The 16848-nt window shown below is 43.2% G+C and overlaps 1 protein-coding gene across 4 annotated transcripts in view; it reads right to left on the bottom strand.

Annotated features, from left to right (window-relative positions):
• GRIA3 (glutamate ionotropic receptor AMPA type subunit 3) overlaps positions 1 to 14571 on the bottom strand; it is a 210701-nt gene extending 196130 nt beyond the window's left edge. For 2 of the 4 annotated variants that reach the window (XM_054039726.1, XM_054039725.1), the window contains exons 1-2: positions 14188 to 14571; positions 12961 to 13119 (exon numbers count right to left, since the gene is read on the bottom strand). In XM_054039726.1, coding sequence (XP_053895701.1) covers positions 12961 to 13119; positions 14188 to 14278 — 250 coding nt within the window. In that variant the 5' untranslated portion in view covers positions 14279 to 14571. The remainder of the gene's footprint in view (positions 1 to 12960; positions 13120 to 14187) is intronic. The other 2 variants (XM_054039727.1, XM_054039724.1) reach the window with 1 other exon arrangement.
• Between the last annotated feature and the right edge of the window lie 2277 nt (positions 14572 to 16848).

The raw sequence follows: 16848 nt of genomic DNA, 5'->3' as shown, positions 1-16848 counted from the left end.
TAACAAAGATCTCAACCTGTTGTTTTTGTAAGTTAACTAACTGGCATACAAACTATGGGGCTGATCTTTCAGTCCTTTCTCAGACAAAACACATTTTAAACATCAAGATTGGGCCCCACAGTGTACATAGAGATCACTTCACTCATCACTGAAATGCAGACACTGCTGTTGTGAAACAGCAGCTGTTAGCAGAGCAGAGCAACATTAGTTTAAGACAGGAAGTACAGAATCAAGGGGAAGTTTTCCAAATTAGAACTTGACCAGGATGCCATGGTTAGCTCCACTACTCACGAAAAATACCATGGGATGTTTACTGATCACAACTGGTCAAGTGCCAGCTTTGTGTTTCACCCAAAGGGCAGCACATTTGGCAAGGCAGGGTCCACTCTTGTATTGGCTCTATACAGACTCTGAAGGAAAAGTGCCATCTTCTTAAATACCAACACACATCACTTTACCCCAGCAAGTAAGTGACACAATGGGTAAAATCTTGACTCCCACTGAAGTAAATGGCAAAACTCCCATTGATTTCACTGGAGCCAGGGTTGCACCCAACCTCTCTAGTTATTAAGGAAGGGTTGCAAAATCCATCAATGGAAGTGAAGATAGAAAATAGAAGTGGGGAAAGGGATATAGCTGACTGGAAAATGTAGTAGCATGACTGGAAGAAAAGGGAAATGGAAAATGGACATGGAGACTGCATACATGAATCTGGCTAAAGGCAAAGTCAGTATCTTGCATCTGAGGTACTTTATTTTGTTTCAAGATGATTTTTTTCCTTGTCAGGTTCTGTACTACACGGACTATTACATATACTTCTGAGATACCTGGTATTGTTTATAAAGAGACACTCCTCACTACAGAACTAGAACATTTTGTGAAGTTCCAAAAGACAAGTAAGTGTTACATTAAATCAGGGTAATCCTGAGCTCACACTGGATTTATACCAGTTTATATGTTGACTTCAATGGAGTTACACCAGATTTACACTGGTGTAAAGGAGAGCAGAATCAGGCCCAGTATATTCAGGTCCTATGTTTCTAGGATATCTCGATGGCCAACGCTTTTCTTATAGGATCTGGATAGACCAATGTTTTCCAAAAGTGGAGCAGTGAAGTACAAAGACATTTAGATCCCATCAATCAACTTGAATAAGTTGGTTTGCATCATTGCACCATCATCATTGCATCATCTTGTGTTACGTAGCAGGATAGTGCACGAGGCAGTGGACATGGACATGAATATCAATTTTTGAACAGAACATTATTACGCCTGCTACTGAGTAAGTATGCTAGGCTCCTCACAGAAAAGACTGCGCCCTGCCCCAAAGAGAGAACAATCTAAACAACAGAAAGCAAACAAAACAACCTTAAAACAATGGTTTTTTTTTAAAACTTTACCCATGCTGCTTTGCAGGTATGTTCTAGCTGCAGTAAAATTATGCAGTCTTTCCTCTTTTGGCAGTGACAGTGTATTTGGCACGATCCATATGACAGAGATCACATTACACCGGCTTTTCAAAGACTACTTGGCTTGCTTCAGTGTACCATTCAAAATGTTGCCTTTGATGTATTAAACTCTATATGATTTGGGAAGTAGCTATGTAAAGGATTGCCTTTCTCCTCATGGGCCATTGCAATGGCAAAGATCAGCTGTGACATGCTTGCTGGCAGTTCCCAGATTTGTACAGCTGGAGCCTGGAAGCAGGGTGTTCTTGGCAGAGAGCCCTTGGGCTCTGGAATTCACTCCCTTCCCGTTTGCCCAACAAAGCCCGAGTTTGTTGACAAAGTGAAGCCCATCTATCTCTTCAGGCCTTAGCCTGAGGTGGTGTGACAGTAGGAGGTGGGTGGAGCTCTTTTCTGGGATGAGAATGGTTTTCACAGGAAGCCTGTCAATAAATAATATATCCTATTTTGGTGGCTGTAAATGTCTACAGAAGATTATGTGGGCAGATGTGCTTTTTAATTTAAAAAATACAGAAATACACATGCACACTAGTGAAAAGTACAGAGCTTTTTCCAAAACCTTGCAAGTCGTCTTATGTCTGCCATCCACTGTGAATCATTACCAACCACATGTCTCTGTAGAGTCAGGCTACATGAAGTTCAGGGCCCTGTTCTCCCATTATAGGGTATGAATTACTCTGCTGAAGTAATGTTGCTGTGAAGGATAAGGCCACAGCCATCTAAAACAGTCAAGTCAATACATATTAGGATTATCATGATCTGTATCTGTTAATGGTTAGGAGCTCACCACTGGCATGCTTGAAGGGAAGGAACCAGAAGAAAACAGGGGTAGCTGGAATAGGTCCGCCATGTCCATTTTCTCCCTGTGACATTATTTCATTGTTCATCAGGGTAGGGATCATTCATTCATTCATATTTGTCTAAAACACCTACTACATTTTGCAAAGAGGTTCACTTACTGCAAGAGAGCCCGCTCGTGGCTGGCACCCCCTTCTGTTGGTTACTCATGCTGTGACCCCTCTTGCTCTCTTCATGAATCAGGATACTCCCTCGTTGTGACTTGGCCCTCTGGCCAGATCACTATATAGTCCTTCCCTTCTGGGGTAACAACGTTCCACAAATAATAGTCCAATGCCCTTGCAACCCCAACTCTGGGCCCCATGGTCTTCAACCTCAGTTCCAGGCCCCATGGTCCATGCACCCTAAGGCTTTGAATGTCTTTATCCCCTTACATCAGGGGGCTTTATGCCACCCTCCTAGAGGTTGATGGGGAACACCCAAGCCCATCCTCTACTCTGGGTTCCAGCCTAGGGACCCTGTAGCTGGCAACCAAGGTCTACTCCCTCAGACTCATTGCAGACTCACTGGGTGGCTTCCTACTTCTTTTATTGCCCAGAGAGTGACTGCAGACTCTCTCCCTGCAGCCCCTTTTAGCTGCAAATTTCCTGGCTCTATAATTACCACCCAGCCTTTCCCTAGCTGGGCTTCATTATCAATTAAACCTCTCTCTCTCATTAGCACTGCCAAGTATGTTAACTGGCCACTTCGGCTCACATTAACCCATTCAGGGCCTGTGTGGGGTACACACCCCATCACACACTCTTAGGCTTGCTACAAATAATAAGCAACATAAAGAAACATCTTTAGAATGGACTTAAAAAAGAAAGAAGGAATTATGTTTAGGGCTCAATCCTGCATCTTTTACCCAGGCAAAACACCTTCTGACATCGATGCTTTGCTTGCAAAATTGGGGCTAAAACACTTTAATGAAAAGAAAAACCCATATCAAAGTATATTAAACTTATAAGGCAATTCAGAATCTCTAAGCCTCCGCTCCATATCAGTTTCAGTTAGTCCAGGTTCAGTGCAAAACTGGATATCAGATTGGTAGTTCACAAACAGAGGAATGCAGCCGAATAGCTTTTGTCTAACTGCTGGAAGACAACAAATGCATATGAACCTGAGCTTAAGACCATTGTGCCTCATTAGAATTTGAACTTAGAGACATCAATTGTGAAGTCTCAGAAAAAATAATGTCCCGCATATTTATGAAAACTAATTTCACAAACTGTCATGGTGTAGGCAGCCCAGGGAAAGTTCACCAGCTGGAAAAAAAAAACTTCTTAAAAAATGGAACACTGGAATCTGTATCACGGTTACAAAGACAGACAAAGAGCCATGCCATGATGCTGCCACTGTGAAATTCTTCACACTCACTTGGTTACTCATTTGACAAACTATTAGCCTCAGCATAAAAATACAAATTAAAAAGCACCGGTCCTGCAAGTTGCTGAGTGCCATCAACTCCCTTCTTGGCTTCACTACTGACGTCAATGGGAGTTATGTTGAAGCCTTTCAGGACTGGGAGCTTGATTTTCATTTAAATTTTTCAGCATTGGTTGACCACTATTATTTTCATTGGGCTGATGCTTCATCACAGAGTAGTGCCACTGACATTACTGACAGCAGCATTGAAGAATATGTAACCCACACAGCTCTGGGGTGTGGTGTTCTGTCCCGTCCCACCTATTGGCAGGCAGACAGGCGGGGGGAGGGAGGGGGAGGAAGAAAAGAGAGAGAGAGACTCTGACTGACCTACAGCCAAAGCTAACAGCCCATTGGCTGTTAGCTTATGCAGTAGAGGCTCATGCACTAAACTCTAGAGGTCCCAGGTTTAATCCTGTCTGACGACAACCGGGGCTGTTGGCATTACAAATACATTTGGGAACTTTCCTACATCTTGACTTTTCAGTTATTACTCCTCAAAAGAAGCTTGCAGTTCAGCTTAGCAGCCTTCTGTTAGGGCAAAAGGTCCAATTGACCATGACCACTAGTGGCTCACAACACCTCAATTTAGCTGCTGTGGCTCATAGCTGGCAGAGGTTCTACACCAGGGGTAGGCAACCTATGGCACGGGTGCCAAAGGCGGCACGCGAGCTGATTTTCAGTGGCACTCACACTGCCTGAGTTCTGGCCACTGGTCCGGGGGGGGGGCTCTGCATTTTAATTTAATTTTAAATGAAGCTTCTTAAACATTTTAAAAACCTTATTTACTTTACATACAACACTAGTTTAGTCATTTATAATAGAGAGAGACCTTCTAAAAACTTTAAAATGTATTACAGGCACGCGAAACCCTAAATTAGAGTGAATAAATGAAGACTTCTGAAAGGTTGCCAATCCCTGCTCTACACCCTATTTTGAGGGTCATTTCCCCCAGAGGTCAACACTAGAATTACACAGCAACCCCAGGCTGCCTTCTCGCCTGGGATTGTGTTGCAAACTCTGTGCAACGTCAGGGGGTGTCCCAAAGCATCACTAGTGTTCAAACACGAGAGCCAGAGTACTTTCCTCTGGCTGACATCTGCCAAATAGAAGTCAGCCAAGGAAATGAAAGTAGGCAAGAAGCCCCAATATTTGCTGTACCAGGTGTCCTGCCAAAACCAGCAGCTGTGGGATTCTGATGGGGGTGATCCCATAGCACCATCAGCAGAGCAGAACAGGGGAAGCCAGCAGCCAACCATCTGTCCAGTGGAGAAATTTAGCCATACTTCCATGAGTGGTGGGAGGATAGGTCTACACTATACCACTGGTGGTGGACTGTAGTGGATGCATAGCTACACACCATGCTGAGAAGCACATCATGCCCACACTGCAGTGTGTTGCTACAGGTATCAGTGAAAAGTTCTGGCAGAGGGGGTCAGTGGGAAATGACTTCAGCAGCAGTCCATTGCTGGAGCCTTTTACTGTGGTGAGGGAAGTATCCGACAGGTGGAGGCAGCAGAGAACGGCAAAGCAAGAGGCTCTCTCTGCTGCGCCTGCTGGAGTCTTTCCTGCAGCAGGGAGGCAGTGGAACACTATGTGCTAAAAACAGCAGTGCAGATGCGGGGGCGGGGAGGGGCGCACAGCTTGGGCAAGTAAAACGTTGTGCATGGTAATGTACTTGAGTAAATACCCACACTCTTCAGGCAGCTTTACTCTATTGGCTAAGCCAGGCCTCACCAGCTACACTGTTATTTTTACCTGTGCTGGGGGGACTGTGTGTGTCTACACTAAATGCCGCCCAAAGGGTGCAGTGTCGCTGCCCCCTATCTGGAGCACAGATCTCCTCCCACCTCCTCTCATAGCCCATGCAAGTGCTGTAGTAATGTGGACCAGACCTGGAATACAGAGCTGTAGCATGTGGGAAGAGCTTTTGCAAAGCCCAGGTGTGGAACTGGGTATTTTTCCTGTGTGGCTTTCTGCAGTGACAGGTGGCCTGCTGTACAGCCAGAACATGTGTTCTGGGGCTGTCAGACGGCAGTGGACATATTCTTCTGGAGAGGACACAACATTGATAAGCACAACATTCATTTTATTTTGTCAAACTTGAGGATGGGGGTTGGGGGAGGTTGGGCTGCTGATTAAGATGTAAAATGTACTTTTACCCAATGCTTTCAAAGTACTTTACAATCAGACACTGCTTCAGCTTTGTAATATCTATTTGATGTAGGGAGATCTGATTATTCCTGTCTTAGAGATGGCAAAATGGAGGCTCTCAGAGCCTAACTGACTTACCCAAAGTCAGTGCAGTCCAAGCCTAAAACCCATGAGTCCCCATGTCAAATGCCTTAGTGGTGCCACCGAGCCATACCATACCTGTACAGAAGTTCTGCTTTTTAAGCCATACACTTGATGCTTATGTATGAAAAATTATTGATAATGAAATTATTAACTAAAACAATTTCTCAAGTAAAGATAGAAAATATCAGACTGAACACAACAAAAGAAGGTCATGTATACACGTTCAGACAGCGCTGCATAGAATGGACGCACATTTCATGTATTAACTGGGTTCAATACTTTTACCATGACAAAAAGGGGGTTGAGAGCGGGTAGAGCTACAATACAGCTCTGCATTTTTAAAAATTCTCATTTGGAATTTATGTGGGTAGGTTCTACTGCACCCAAGCAAATTCTGATTTTAATACGAGATGCTCCAAAGGTAACCCCATGATGTACAAGTGAAAGTGACCAAACTGTGTGTGTGTGTGTACATATATATATATATATAAAGACACTTTTCAGCATATCTACATGTTCAAATATTCCTGCAAAGTAATTAACGACCAGTGATCAGAGAGGTCACTCCACTCTAGCAAGAGGCTGTTCACACGGGCTATTATCCGACATTAAAAGTGAAATTCACTCTTTGCTCAAGTGCCTGTGCAAGGTCCTTTGCAACACAGTGCCCCTGTGTAAGAGAACTTGCACATGGGGGCCCCTGCACCTTCTGCATGCTGGGGATGGTGGGCTATGCACTGGCTCTGACTATGCTAGCAAGGAAGGAAATGCTAAGGGTTGAAGAAGAGGGTTATGAGGAGCCAATGGCTGGGAACCCAGAATAAGGGGGAGAGAGATTGTGGCTGCATTTCAGTAAACAGGCTGCAGAAGCAGCCATCAAGGGGCTGCCCTGTCCCCAGACTGAGCTGAGGATGGATTCATTGACATAACCGTCTCTCTTTCTCTTCCCCGCTACCCCCACGCACACATGCGCTTCCTTTCAACATTAAAAGCCAATTTCCCTGTTCAGTCTAGCTTTGTGTGGGGAGGAAAGGGGGGTAGTTTCACCCTTAATGACTAATTTCTGAGAGATTAACCAAAAAGGCACAGACTTTCTTTGAAAATGTCATCTACAAGCACATAACGATACATGTTCCACCCACAACTTTGTTGGCGTAGGACAGATTCCTAGAAACTATAGAAACTCCAGAACATGGACTGCCAGTTTGCGATCCCTGTAACATACATTATAGTGCTTTCAGCCTTCCTAACATGTTCTTTGAATGTATACATTGTTAAATAACTAAATTAAAAGGTTGAAGGGAAAATTCATAGTTTAAGTTCTAGATTTCTACATCATGAGGCAAAGATGCATTAACGTTTTGAAGACAAACAGGAATAATGTTCAGTACCCAGCATTTCTGCATGACATTTAGGGACATCTTCAGCCCCCTGATGAGTACATATAAATCATGTACACGTAGGGAAGAGAAAAAAAATCCCCCTGGTGCTTGAAAATTGGAGACTGCTTTAGCACATTGTCATGTAAAGTTTCACTAAGACATATAGTCTAAACTATAACATAAATATCTAAATATGAAGCCAAAATAACTTATGTTAAATGCACCAGAAATACTTTTCGAAGATATTTGGTCTGTTTGACTTTCAACTAAATTAAGTAGAAAACAAAAACATTGCAACTTCAAAATAAATCATTTGGATACATTGATAACACGAGACTAGGACTCGACTCATTAAAGTTACACGTAAAATAGCACTTTCTCCCACTCTTGCTTTCTCATCTTCTTTCATGACAACCCAACACTTGGCATAGCCTCCACTTCCCAGTTACTAAGGGCCTAATCCAATGTCTGATGAACTCAGTGGGAAAAAAACACTGATTTCAATGTTTATTGGATCAAATCCCAAGTGCTCTACCCGTTACAAATCTGTTTTAACACACCAACTCTCCAATGCTTATCTCCCAATCTGGGTATCTCCATAGTCTCTTAGAGACGAACTGCTGTCCATTGTTTCAAAATTGCCATAGATTTGGCTTGACCCTACAGCTCCCTGTCTCATGTGACTAGTCCCACTGGAGTAACGAAGACCATTCATGTGGGGCTTTGTTCACAGTCCAATAAAAGGAAATGCATGTGCAGACTTCTACACCTATACAAATTCCAGTTGAAAATTAACTGATTAGGGGGACCGTGTGTGGTGTCTTAGATTGTAAGTTTGCCTCTTTGCTTGCTTCGTAAAGCATTGTGCATACTTATGGAGCTTTATCAATATGTATTCTATTGATATTGGACTTTTCCTCCCTTCTGTACTAAATCAACTGAATAAAATCATAACATCTTTAAAGGGAGAAGGAAACTTTTATTGAAGTTTTTCAATTTAATTTTAAAATAGAATCTTATTTTAAAATATCACAGTTCTTTGCTGGCAACAAAATCACCATAAGGTTAATCACAAACTCTCTTCCATTAAATGGTTACAACTTTTAGTGCAAACACAACTTTTTGCTATCGTCCCACATGCCCAAAGACACAGAAATTTTAACATCAGCTCTTTTAATTTTTAACAATTGAATAAACATGGGATTTTTTGTTTTAAACAGAGCACAAAATAAAAAGATTCCTAATTATGGAATATCCATAGTATTAAAGCTATTTGCTAATCTGTTAGGAACAGAATTATTTTGAAAGCACATTTTAAAGTGTTGTGTTAAGGACTTAACACTGAGACAACCCTCATTCCATTCCGCACGCAGGCTAGTAAGAGATGTAATCTGCAGTCTTTACTCAGGCTAAACCCCCAGTATCAGGCCCAAAGTTTGCAAGAATTTTACAGAGACACGTTTAAGTCTTTGGCAGTAGGGAGCTGACCACTTTGAGCATCAGTGTCCTTTGCCAGCTGGCCAAAGAGAGCACAGATGCGAGGAAAGCAAATTGTCTGCCCACTGGCAAAAAGAAATACTGAGCAGCAGCTAACAAGAAAGTGAGTGTGTGTGTATGTTGGAATAAATAAAATTAAATAGGAAATGTTTCCTGTTACATTCTTTGCAGTATCTAGTTCTACAATGTTAGTGCAGCAACAAAAAAGCAAGTGTTCCTTCTCTAAAATCCCGTCAGACTGAATTTTAAAGATTAAGTATGAAGAACGTAAGTACAATGAATAACAATATTCAAATAAAGCTACAAATGTTACTCCCTAAGGAAGTACCCAAACAAATAGTTCAATGGATCTTGGCAAATTAGGATAATTAGGTAATTATACTCTCTCCCTTTGGTTAGTTAAAGAAGAAATGCCCGTGGAAAGGACACTAAACATCAAAATTTGTTATAATATAAAAAGGAACTTTGTGGGCTAGCAGATATATGAGAAACGAGTTAGAAAAATTGATGGGACAGGAATTTGCAGCTCATGGGTTGGATTTAGCTGGGAGAGGGAGTCTTTGTATAGATTAATTAAATTCTTCAATCAAAGTCTTTTTCTCCCCTAACATATCCCACCATCACCATTACATGATCAACAGATTTTTATTAGAGGTAATGCTTTCCCTAACAAAATTCCACAGTGAATAACCTTAAGGTTGGATTTACTTTTCTAAATACTTCTTGCAAACGGTATGTAATCCAAGAGCACATTTGTTGGCTGTAAAGGTGTACAACAGCAATTTTTGCAATGACAGTGCAGAGAGGGAATATGAGATCTGTGTGCTAATGAGCTGACACTGCAGAGGCTAGAGCAATGTATTGTAGTGCACTACAAGTGCAGAGCAGAAAGACATAGGCGGGTTATTTCTAGGGAATATGATCTACAGAACCTTAAGGATAATTCAACATTAATGCTAACACTCCATCAGAGGTTATAATATAAATCTGAAACATGCTTCAGTGATGAAGTTATTCATTTCAGTTATTACATTCAAATTATTTTGACAAAGACAACTCACTCCCTATGTGAGAAATTTTGAAGAAAAGATCTAATGTTTGTGTTTTACTTGCTTTTTATTTATATACAGCTTGAGTTACTTTTTCCACTAGTATTTTCCTCTGCAGATGGATGGGTGCATATTTTAAAATATGTAATAAATCAGCAAAACTTCACCAATAAACTTTAATTCAGTTTTTTCAGGGAAAAATTGAATTCTTAGTTGAGTGTTTTCTCTCTCTCTCTCTGCAGATATCATAAGTCTAAATAAACAGATGGATGGACAGCTACTGTAGATATATCTGCTCTGTACTGAGAATGGAAGCAGGGTGTACAGAGACTATATAAGAAAACCAGATTATGCAGTATTTTAATTGAAACAGGGGACTAGAGGGAGTTTGGGGCAGGGGTTTTCTTGCTCCTGAAGGAATTCCTCCCCCCCCTTGGGATATTGCTAAATCACCCCTAGCAGAGGTGGCTTTTTATCTCTGTCTTGTAAAGATATTTATAAGAGACTTTTCTTTCTTCTTCTAGAATGCACTAGACTGCACCAAGTGGGATGTATAGTCTTATCAAAACATTTTTCTGAGTAGGATGCCCCCTTGATTCACTCTCTCACTCACACACCCCTACCTGCAAATACTTCCAATTCAAAACAGCAGGTTAACAGCATTTGATGGTTTATGGATATTGACTAAAACCCACAGTATGCTTGGACTACATATGGGACAGTCACTGATTTCCCCCTCAATTCCTTTCCAGCAGCCCCTCACAAAGTCAGTCACAGGGATTCTTACTGGCGATGGGAATCAGTGGAGTCACTGCAGGTTTCTCGAATGTGGATCCCTGCCAATTGCAGATATCGATAAAAAGGTTGTGTGACAGCACTTGAGACAATTTATTCTCATTTTCAAGAGGAGTAAAAATGTTGAGAGAGGAACGTTCCTTCACTAATACACTGCCCCCTGAAATTACCTACTACTCCATTAGGGAACGACAATCTGATTGGGGATACTTAGGCCAGACAGTTTTACATGTGAGCCATGTAGTGTGAAGAGCCATTAGTTCATCCTAGTGCATTGGTATGTATGAGCATTGCGACTTTCAAAGATAATTGCTTGCAGAGCTGAGAAGAATGACAGCCCTTCTAGTTATTTATTTGTAACTGCAAGGACCTTCAGTGTTCAGAAGGTAGGATTGTAAATATTCTTCTTCTACCAGTATATGAGGTCAGTGTCATAGACAGACCCAAGGTCACCTTTTCATTTCCTCTCTTCTATTTATTTACCCTTAAATGTTATTGTTCAATACACTATCGAAGTTGATATTCCCTGTACTAAGGTGCTTCCAGGGATTCAACTTTTTCCAAATTTCACTACACGATAATATGTTCCCTAGAATATGCAGCACCATTTTCAGTTTGCTACAGAAAACCAACTCATAAAATTGCTAAATTACCATAATTTTCACATGCTAAGCAACCCTCAAACATGGTTAGCTGTGGAAAGATTAGCAATGCACTGACTAAATAATAAACTGTCCATTGACCAAGGGAGCACGGCCCACTTATCTTAGTGGCATCTGTGAAGAGGAACTTATAGAAGTTTTTTAAAAAAATCCAATTTAATTATTAATCAGCCTTGCTGTTTAATGTATTTAGTTTTAATCCATATAATTGATATTTAGGAAACTATATTTGAGATACAGCCTCTTGAAGGGATTACACTGATTAAGGATTAACAGCCAGATGTTTGTTGTAAGAGCTGTTGAGGCAGGATAGGATTAGTAAAATAAGATGCAAAGAACAGACATACTTTTTTGTGCCTTTTTAACACATTACCAAATATTATAATTGGGTATCTTAGATTTGTAAATCCTAATCCCAAACCCCTTAAAAAAGGCTAACTCTGTACTATTAGGAAGAAGGCACATGGGGTATGTATTAGAATAGCAATCCACATATTTCACAGAAATTTCTTTACAGTATACTTTCTAACTGTCAAGTTTCTGGCCAAAGATTTCAAATCCAGAGGAAGCTTAATGATCTGGTCATCCAGCCTTTCTAACAAAATATGCATTTAAATTATAAAGATCTAGAGAGGAACTGTACAAAAACGATATCACAAAACAAACACATTAAATGCTCTCTAAATTAGCAGTTCAAGATATGAGGTCTTAAACCTACAAATAACAATGTAGTACTGTGTATTAGTACAATGCTTTCTTTTCAGAAAACTTTCCCCGTGTTCAAAACTGTATAACAACTTCATTCAGATATAACCACTATTATGGGTAATTTAACAAGTCTTGCTAAATGCAGAACACACACCAAACTTTCAGGCAGGGATGTTGTTTCTAAACACACAGACACTCCCCTCCAACCTCTAGTTTGCATTGATTGCCACTGGAGAATCAAATTATATGGAACTACTGCATGTGCAGAGCTATTTTTCAAAATGCTAAGTTTTCTCTTCCCTTTCCCACTCCCCTCAGCTCTAACAGCATTCATCAGTTTGCAATCTCATTGGTTTTGATCAGGACTTTGTGGGGGGGGGGGGGAGAGATATTTTAGGACAGAAGGAGGCCAGTAAGCCCATCTTTGTCCCCTCAAGGTCACTTGAAAACAGCATTTTCCATATTTTATTCCTACATGGTATTACTTGTCAAATTATGCAATTATGCTTAACAAGAAAGTGATATGTATCATCAGCAGGGATTTGCTAAACTAAGTCTATAAATCTTGGCTTTATAAATAAGTCTATTGCATCTCTGAAAACAATAAAAAAAAATTACATTTTTAAAGGGGTGAAGAGAAGTGGTGATAAAACTTTCCCTAAGATATTATTCAACCGTGCAATGCTGCAAACCCATTAAACCTTTTGTCAGTACCACATTTGTTGCACTAGAGTACATCAAATATTAATTAGAGCTCCACTATATGAGGGGGAATTAAAAAAAAATGCAAACAGGGATACCAGCACTCTAAATTACAGAAAAACATGTAGATACTTACAAGCATTAGTCACTGAAAAACTGTTGGAGGAGTCCAAATGGTCTACATGATAGTTCAAATGGAAGGGCTTTTCTGTGATATTTTGGTTTGTGTTGTATAACTGCACAGCAAATCGAAATGCACTATGCTCCTGAACAGTATTTCTCATGAAAAGTCCACCTATGGTGAAAAAAAACCCAAAGGACAAAGATTTGAAAAGGATTCCTTAGGAATATCAATATACAATAAGCTACATTTACAGGCTATATATAGCAGCAGTGAAGGCATGAAGCTAGAGATATGCATATAGTGCGCATATTAAATATGTACTCCAAAATTGTCAGTCCTGGGTGCCTAAAGCCAGGCTCCTAAAGCCATATACAGGCGTGTAAATAAAGAAGTGCCCTGCTTTTCAAAGGTGCTGAGCACCCCAAACTCCCACTGAAATCAATGGGAGCTGCAGGTGTTCAGCAGCACCTTTGAAAATCAGGCCACTTTTGTTTAGGTCTCCAAATGTGGATTTGAGGGACTAAATATGGGCATGCCCCCTCCCTGCTTTTCCCATGTACCGTGTGCTGCTTTAGGGCATGATTTCATATGAACATAGATCAAATCTCCCTTTGGGTACTGAGGTGAACAGAGGAATTCAGCATGGCTTGGAGTCTCTTAACTCCCAAAGCCCATAGGCAGGGAACTTTTTCCTACAGCTAAATAATAACGAAAACTACGTTCATAAAGCTCCCCTCTTTGTGCCATTAGAAGCCAGGCAGGCAGGAGATTGATTATTTGCGTGATTCTGTTGCACTGCCCTGCTCTCCCACGCACGGTGCCAGCCTAGGGCGCACAAAGCCCTCTGGAAATGGCACGGAAGTCCTTCCACACTGCTGTTTATTTCTGTTCTGTTGAAAAGAAGGCAAGCTGATCCTGGGAGGTTTTTACAATTTCAGAAGAAACCACGCTGGTGATTTCCAGGAATGTGCCCAATGGAAAGGATAATACAATCTCCCACCTCCATCCCCAGAGAAAGTCCCTCTCTGCCGAAGACCACCAGGGATCTAGGAGAGCAATGCACCCCCCCCATTGCCTTGCTTTAACCAGACCCCTGCCTTTCCCCCGCCCCACGGGGTGGGGGGGGGCGTATCTAGGTTTAATGCCTCGAGGTAAGAGAGTTGCAGATTAAAATGCAAAGGAGATGAAATAACTCGGCTCAGCTCAAGTTCCATTTCCGAAAAGATGGTGCTTACTTACCTATGCTGATGGTGTTGGGAAAGCCTCCCAAGGACTCCCCCAAAAGACCCGCCACCAAAAGCAGGAGAGTCTGAGGCACGGGTTGCCCCATTTTCTTCAGCCCCTGCAATTCAATTCCTAAAACGAAACTGACAGAACAGGCATGGGCGCAACGGGAGAGGCAAGAAATAAGAATAATGCTGGCGAGGAGGCGGCGGAGGTTGCAAGCCCTGTCTTCTGTCTCTTCACCCCAACCGGGAAGGGCTCCTGGATTGCGAGGCTGGCTTGCTCCCCTGTCCCTAGCCACACGCGCAGACCCTCCCCCCCAAAAAGCGGGACTTCCCCCAAAGATGGTGGGTAAAGACGAGAAAACGATCGCCCCCCTCCCCGTCAGAGAGGCTCCTCCAATTGGGCCGGGATGGGGTTATTGATCAAACTTGATCTGACGTTGAATTCAAGCCGCACATCCTTCGGTCCTCCCCGCAAACTGCAGCCCCCAGCCTGCAAAGCCCCAGCGCTGGCGCTCGGCCGCCTCGGCTGCAGCCCCGAGATGCAATCAATAGACACACACCAGCCTCACGTGGACCAGCCTTTAAAGCTGCATTGCCCGTGTGTGTGTGTGTGTGTGTGTGTGTCTGGGAGGCGAGGGGAGGGGGAGCGTGGGAGGGGAGAAAGAGGGGCAGGAAAGGGGGGGGGAAGGAAGGATGAAGGGAGAAAAGGGGGACTGGAAAAGGAGAGAGGAGGGAGAAGCTGGTTGATCTAATCAGGGAGCAACAGCAGCTGGTGCTGGTGTGGAACGCTCCCTGCCCGGGGACCGAACAATGGGTGCGGGGAGTAGGAGGGATGGGGAGGAGAAGACAGCAGGGGTGGGGGTGGTGGAGGTTAAAGAAGACCCAGTGTGATTGAAAGGGGAGGAGAAAAAGGAGACCCTTCAGGGGTAGGAGCGGATGTGGAGAGGGAGGGGCTGCAGGGTGTTCGGGGATCCACCAGATAAGGTGGGGAGGGACATTCCCTAGGATTTGGGAGAAAAGGGGAGGGGGAGAGAAGCAGGGAGCCACCAGGAACCATGCCTTTGCCCACCCCCATGGGAGAGTGTCTGAGTGGGGCACCCACCTGGATTTAAAGGTGTTGAGTGGGGCCCCACCAGGAAGGGGAAATAAAAGGAGAGGGTTGCCAAAGGGGAAACTCCAGCTACTGGTGGGGGAGGGAGGCAGGAGTGGAGGGGTGAGGAAAAGGGGAGAGCTGCAGAGATGAGGCAGTGTGTGGAGGAACCAGCACAGACAGAGATGGTGGAGCTACAGGGGTGGGGGAAGGAGGTAGAAAGGGGGAAGAAAAGGGGAGAAAATGGCTTATGAGAAGGGAAGCCCTGAGAGATTGAGCGGGTGAGGAGAGGCAGGGGGGCATGGGATGGATGAGGAGGCAGAGCCACCAGTGACAGGGATTGAGCAGAGGGGATGTTAACACTGGTGAAAGAGCCCTCCAAGAAGTGGTGTTGAAGCCATTGGAAGGGAAAGCATTTGTGAAGAGGAGAGAGAGAGGGGGAGCCACCAGGAACGGGAGGAAGATAGTAAGGAGAATCCAGCAATGGAGAGAGGAAGGGATGGGGGATCCCAGACTGGGTGCCTCTCCCTTTGCCAGGAAGGCTACCTGTCTAGCACCTTGGCTCCTAGTTGGTCCAGCACATTCTCCTCCCCTCTTTTTTTCCCTGCTGATGCATTTCTGTAGATTCCCTTGTTCATTTGCCTCTGGTGCTCTGCAGAATAAAAAAAGCTCCTTGTGAATGATTGGCTCATCTTGCTCATGAGGAATATTAGGCCCTTTCAAACCAAGTCTCTAGAGAATTGGATCCCAATGCAGTTTTCATTGCTCTTACATTTACTTTGCCAGGAAAAGAAAGATCTAGAGATAGCCCTGAGCATACAAAATGTAGGTTGGCCTACATGATGGGCCACAGGGGAATAGAGAGATAGGGTAGCAGATAGCAAAGTCATCTCATATGCCCTGATGAGTACAGGTTATCTCTGTAGGCTCAGACGTGCACGTGGGGCTATGGCATTGCTATTGGAAAGCACAGTTCTCGGAGGTGAAAATACTGCATTCCGCTCATGTTTATTAAGGTGTCAGTATAAAGACCCTGCAGCTCTTTTCTTTTCATGATGCTTTGAGGAAATATTGGAAATGGAGATGGAAGAGAGCTACTAGTCACCTAGTCCATCCCCTAAGCCAGGGCAAGATTGTTCCCTATTTGATGCCTCCCCTTCTCTGATTCCAGCAGGACAGCCTTCCTCAATCAACCTCTGTCTTTGTTTAGCTCAGAGTCTACTTCCTTTGGTCTATGTTCTCTGTTTCGGGTTAGTATAGTTTGTCCCCTAATGTAATCAGCTGCGGCCTCATAGGGTATGTCTGCATTGCAATTAAACCCGCCGCTGTTCTGTGCCAGCTGACTCAGATTAAGGGGCTAATTGCAGAGTACACATTTGAGCTCAGCCTGGAGCCCAGAAACTAGGACCCGGCAACAAGGGAGTATGTACCTCTTCCAGCGCCCTAAATGCCCCAATAGCAACTATGTGGGTGAAACCGGACAATCATATGCTCTCGAACGAGCTCAGAGGAAAATGATAAGAGACAAAAACACCCTATTACCTGTGGGCAAACACTGCTCACAAAGTGATCACTCTCTAA

The sequence above is a fragment of the Malaclemys terrapin genome, chromosome 9 (assembly GCF_027887155.1).
Source record: "Malaclemys terrapin pileata isolate rMalTer1 chromosome 9, rMalTer1.hap1, whole genome shotgun sequence".
Taxonomy (NCBI): domain Eukaryota; kingdom Metazoa; phylum Chordata; order Testudines; family Emydidae; genus Malaclemys; species Malaclemys terrapin.
This window is presented reverse-complemented; position numbering and strand designations above follow the sequence as displayed.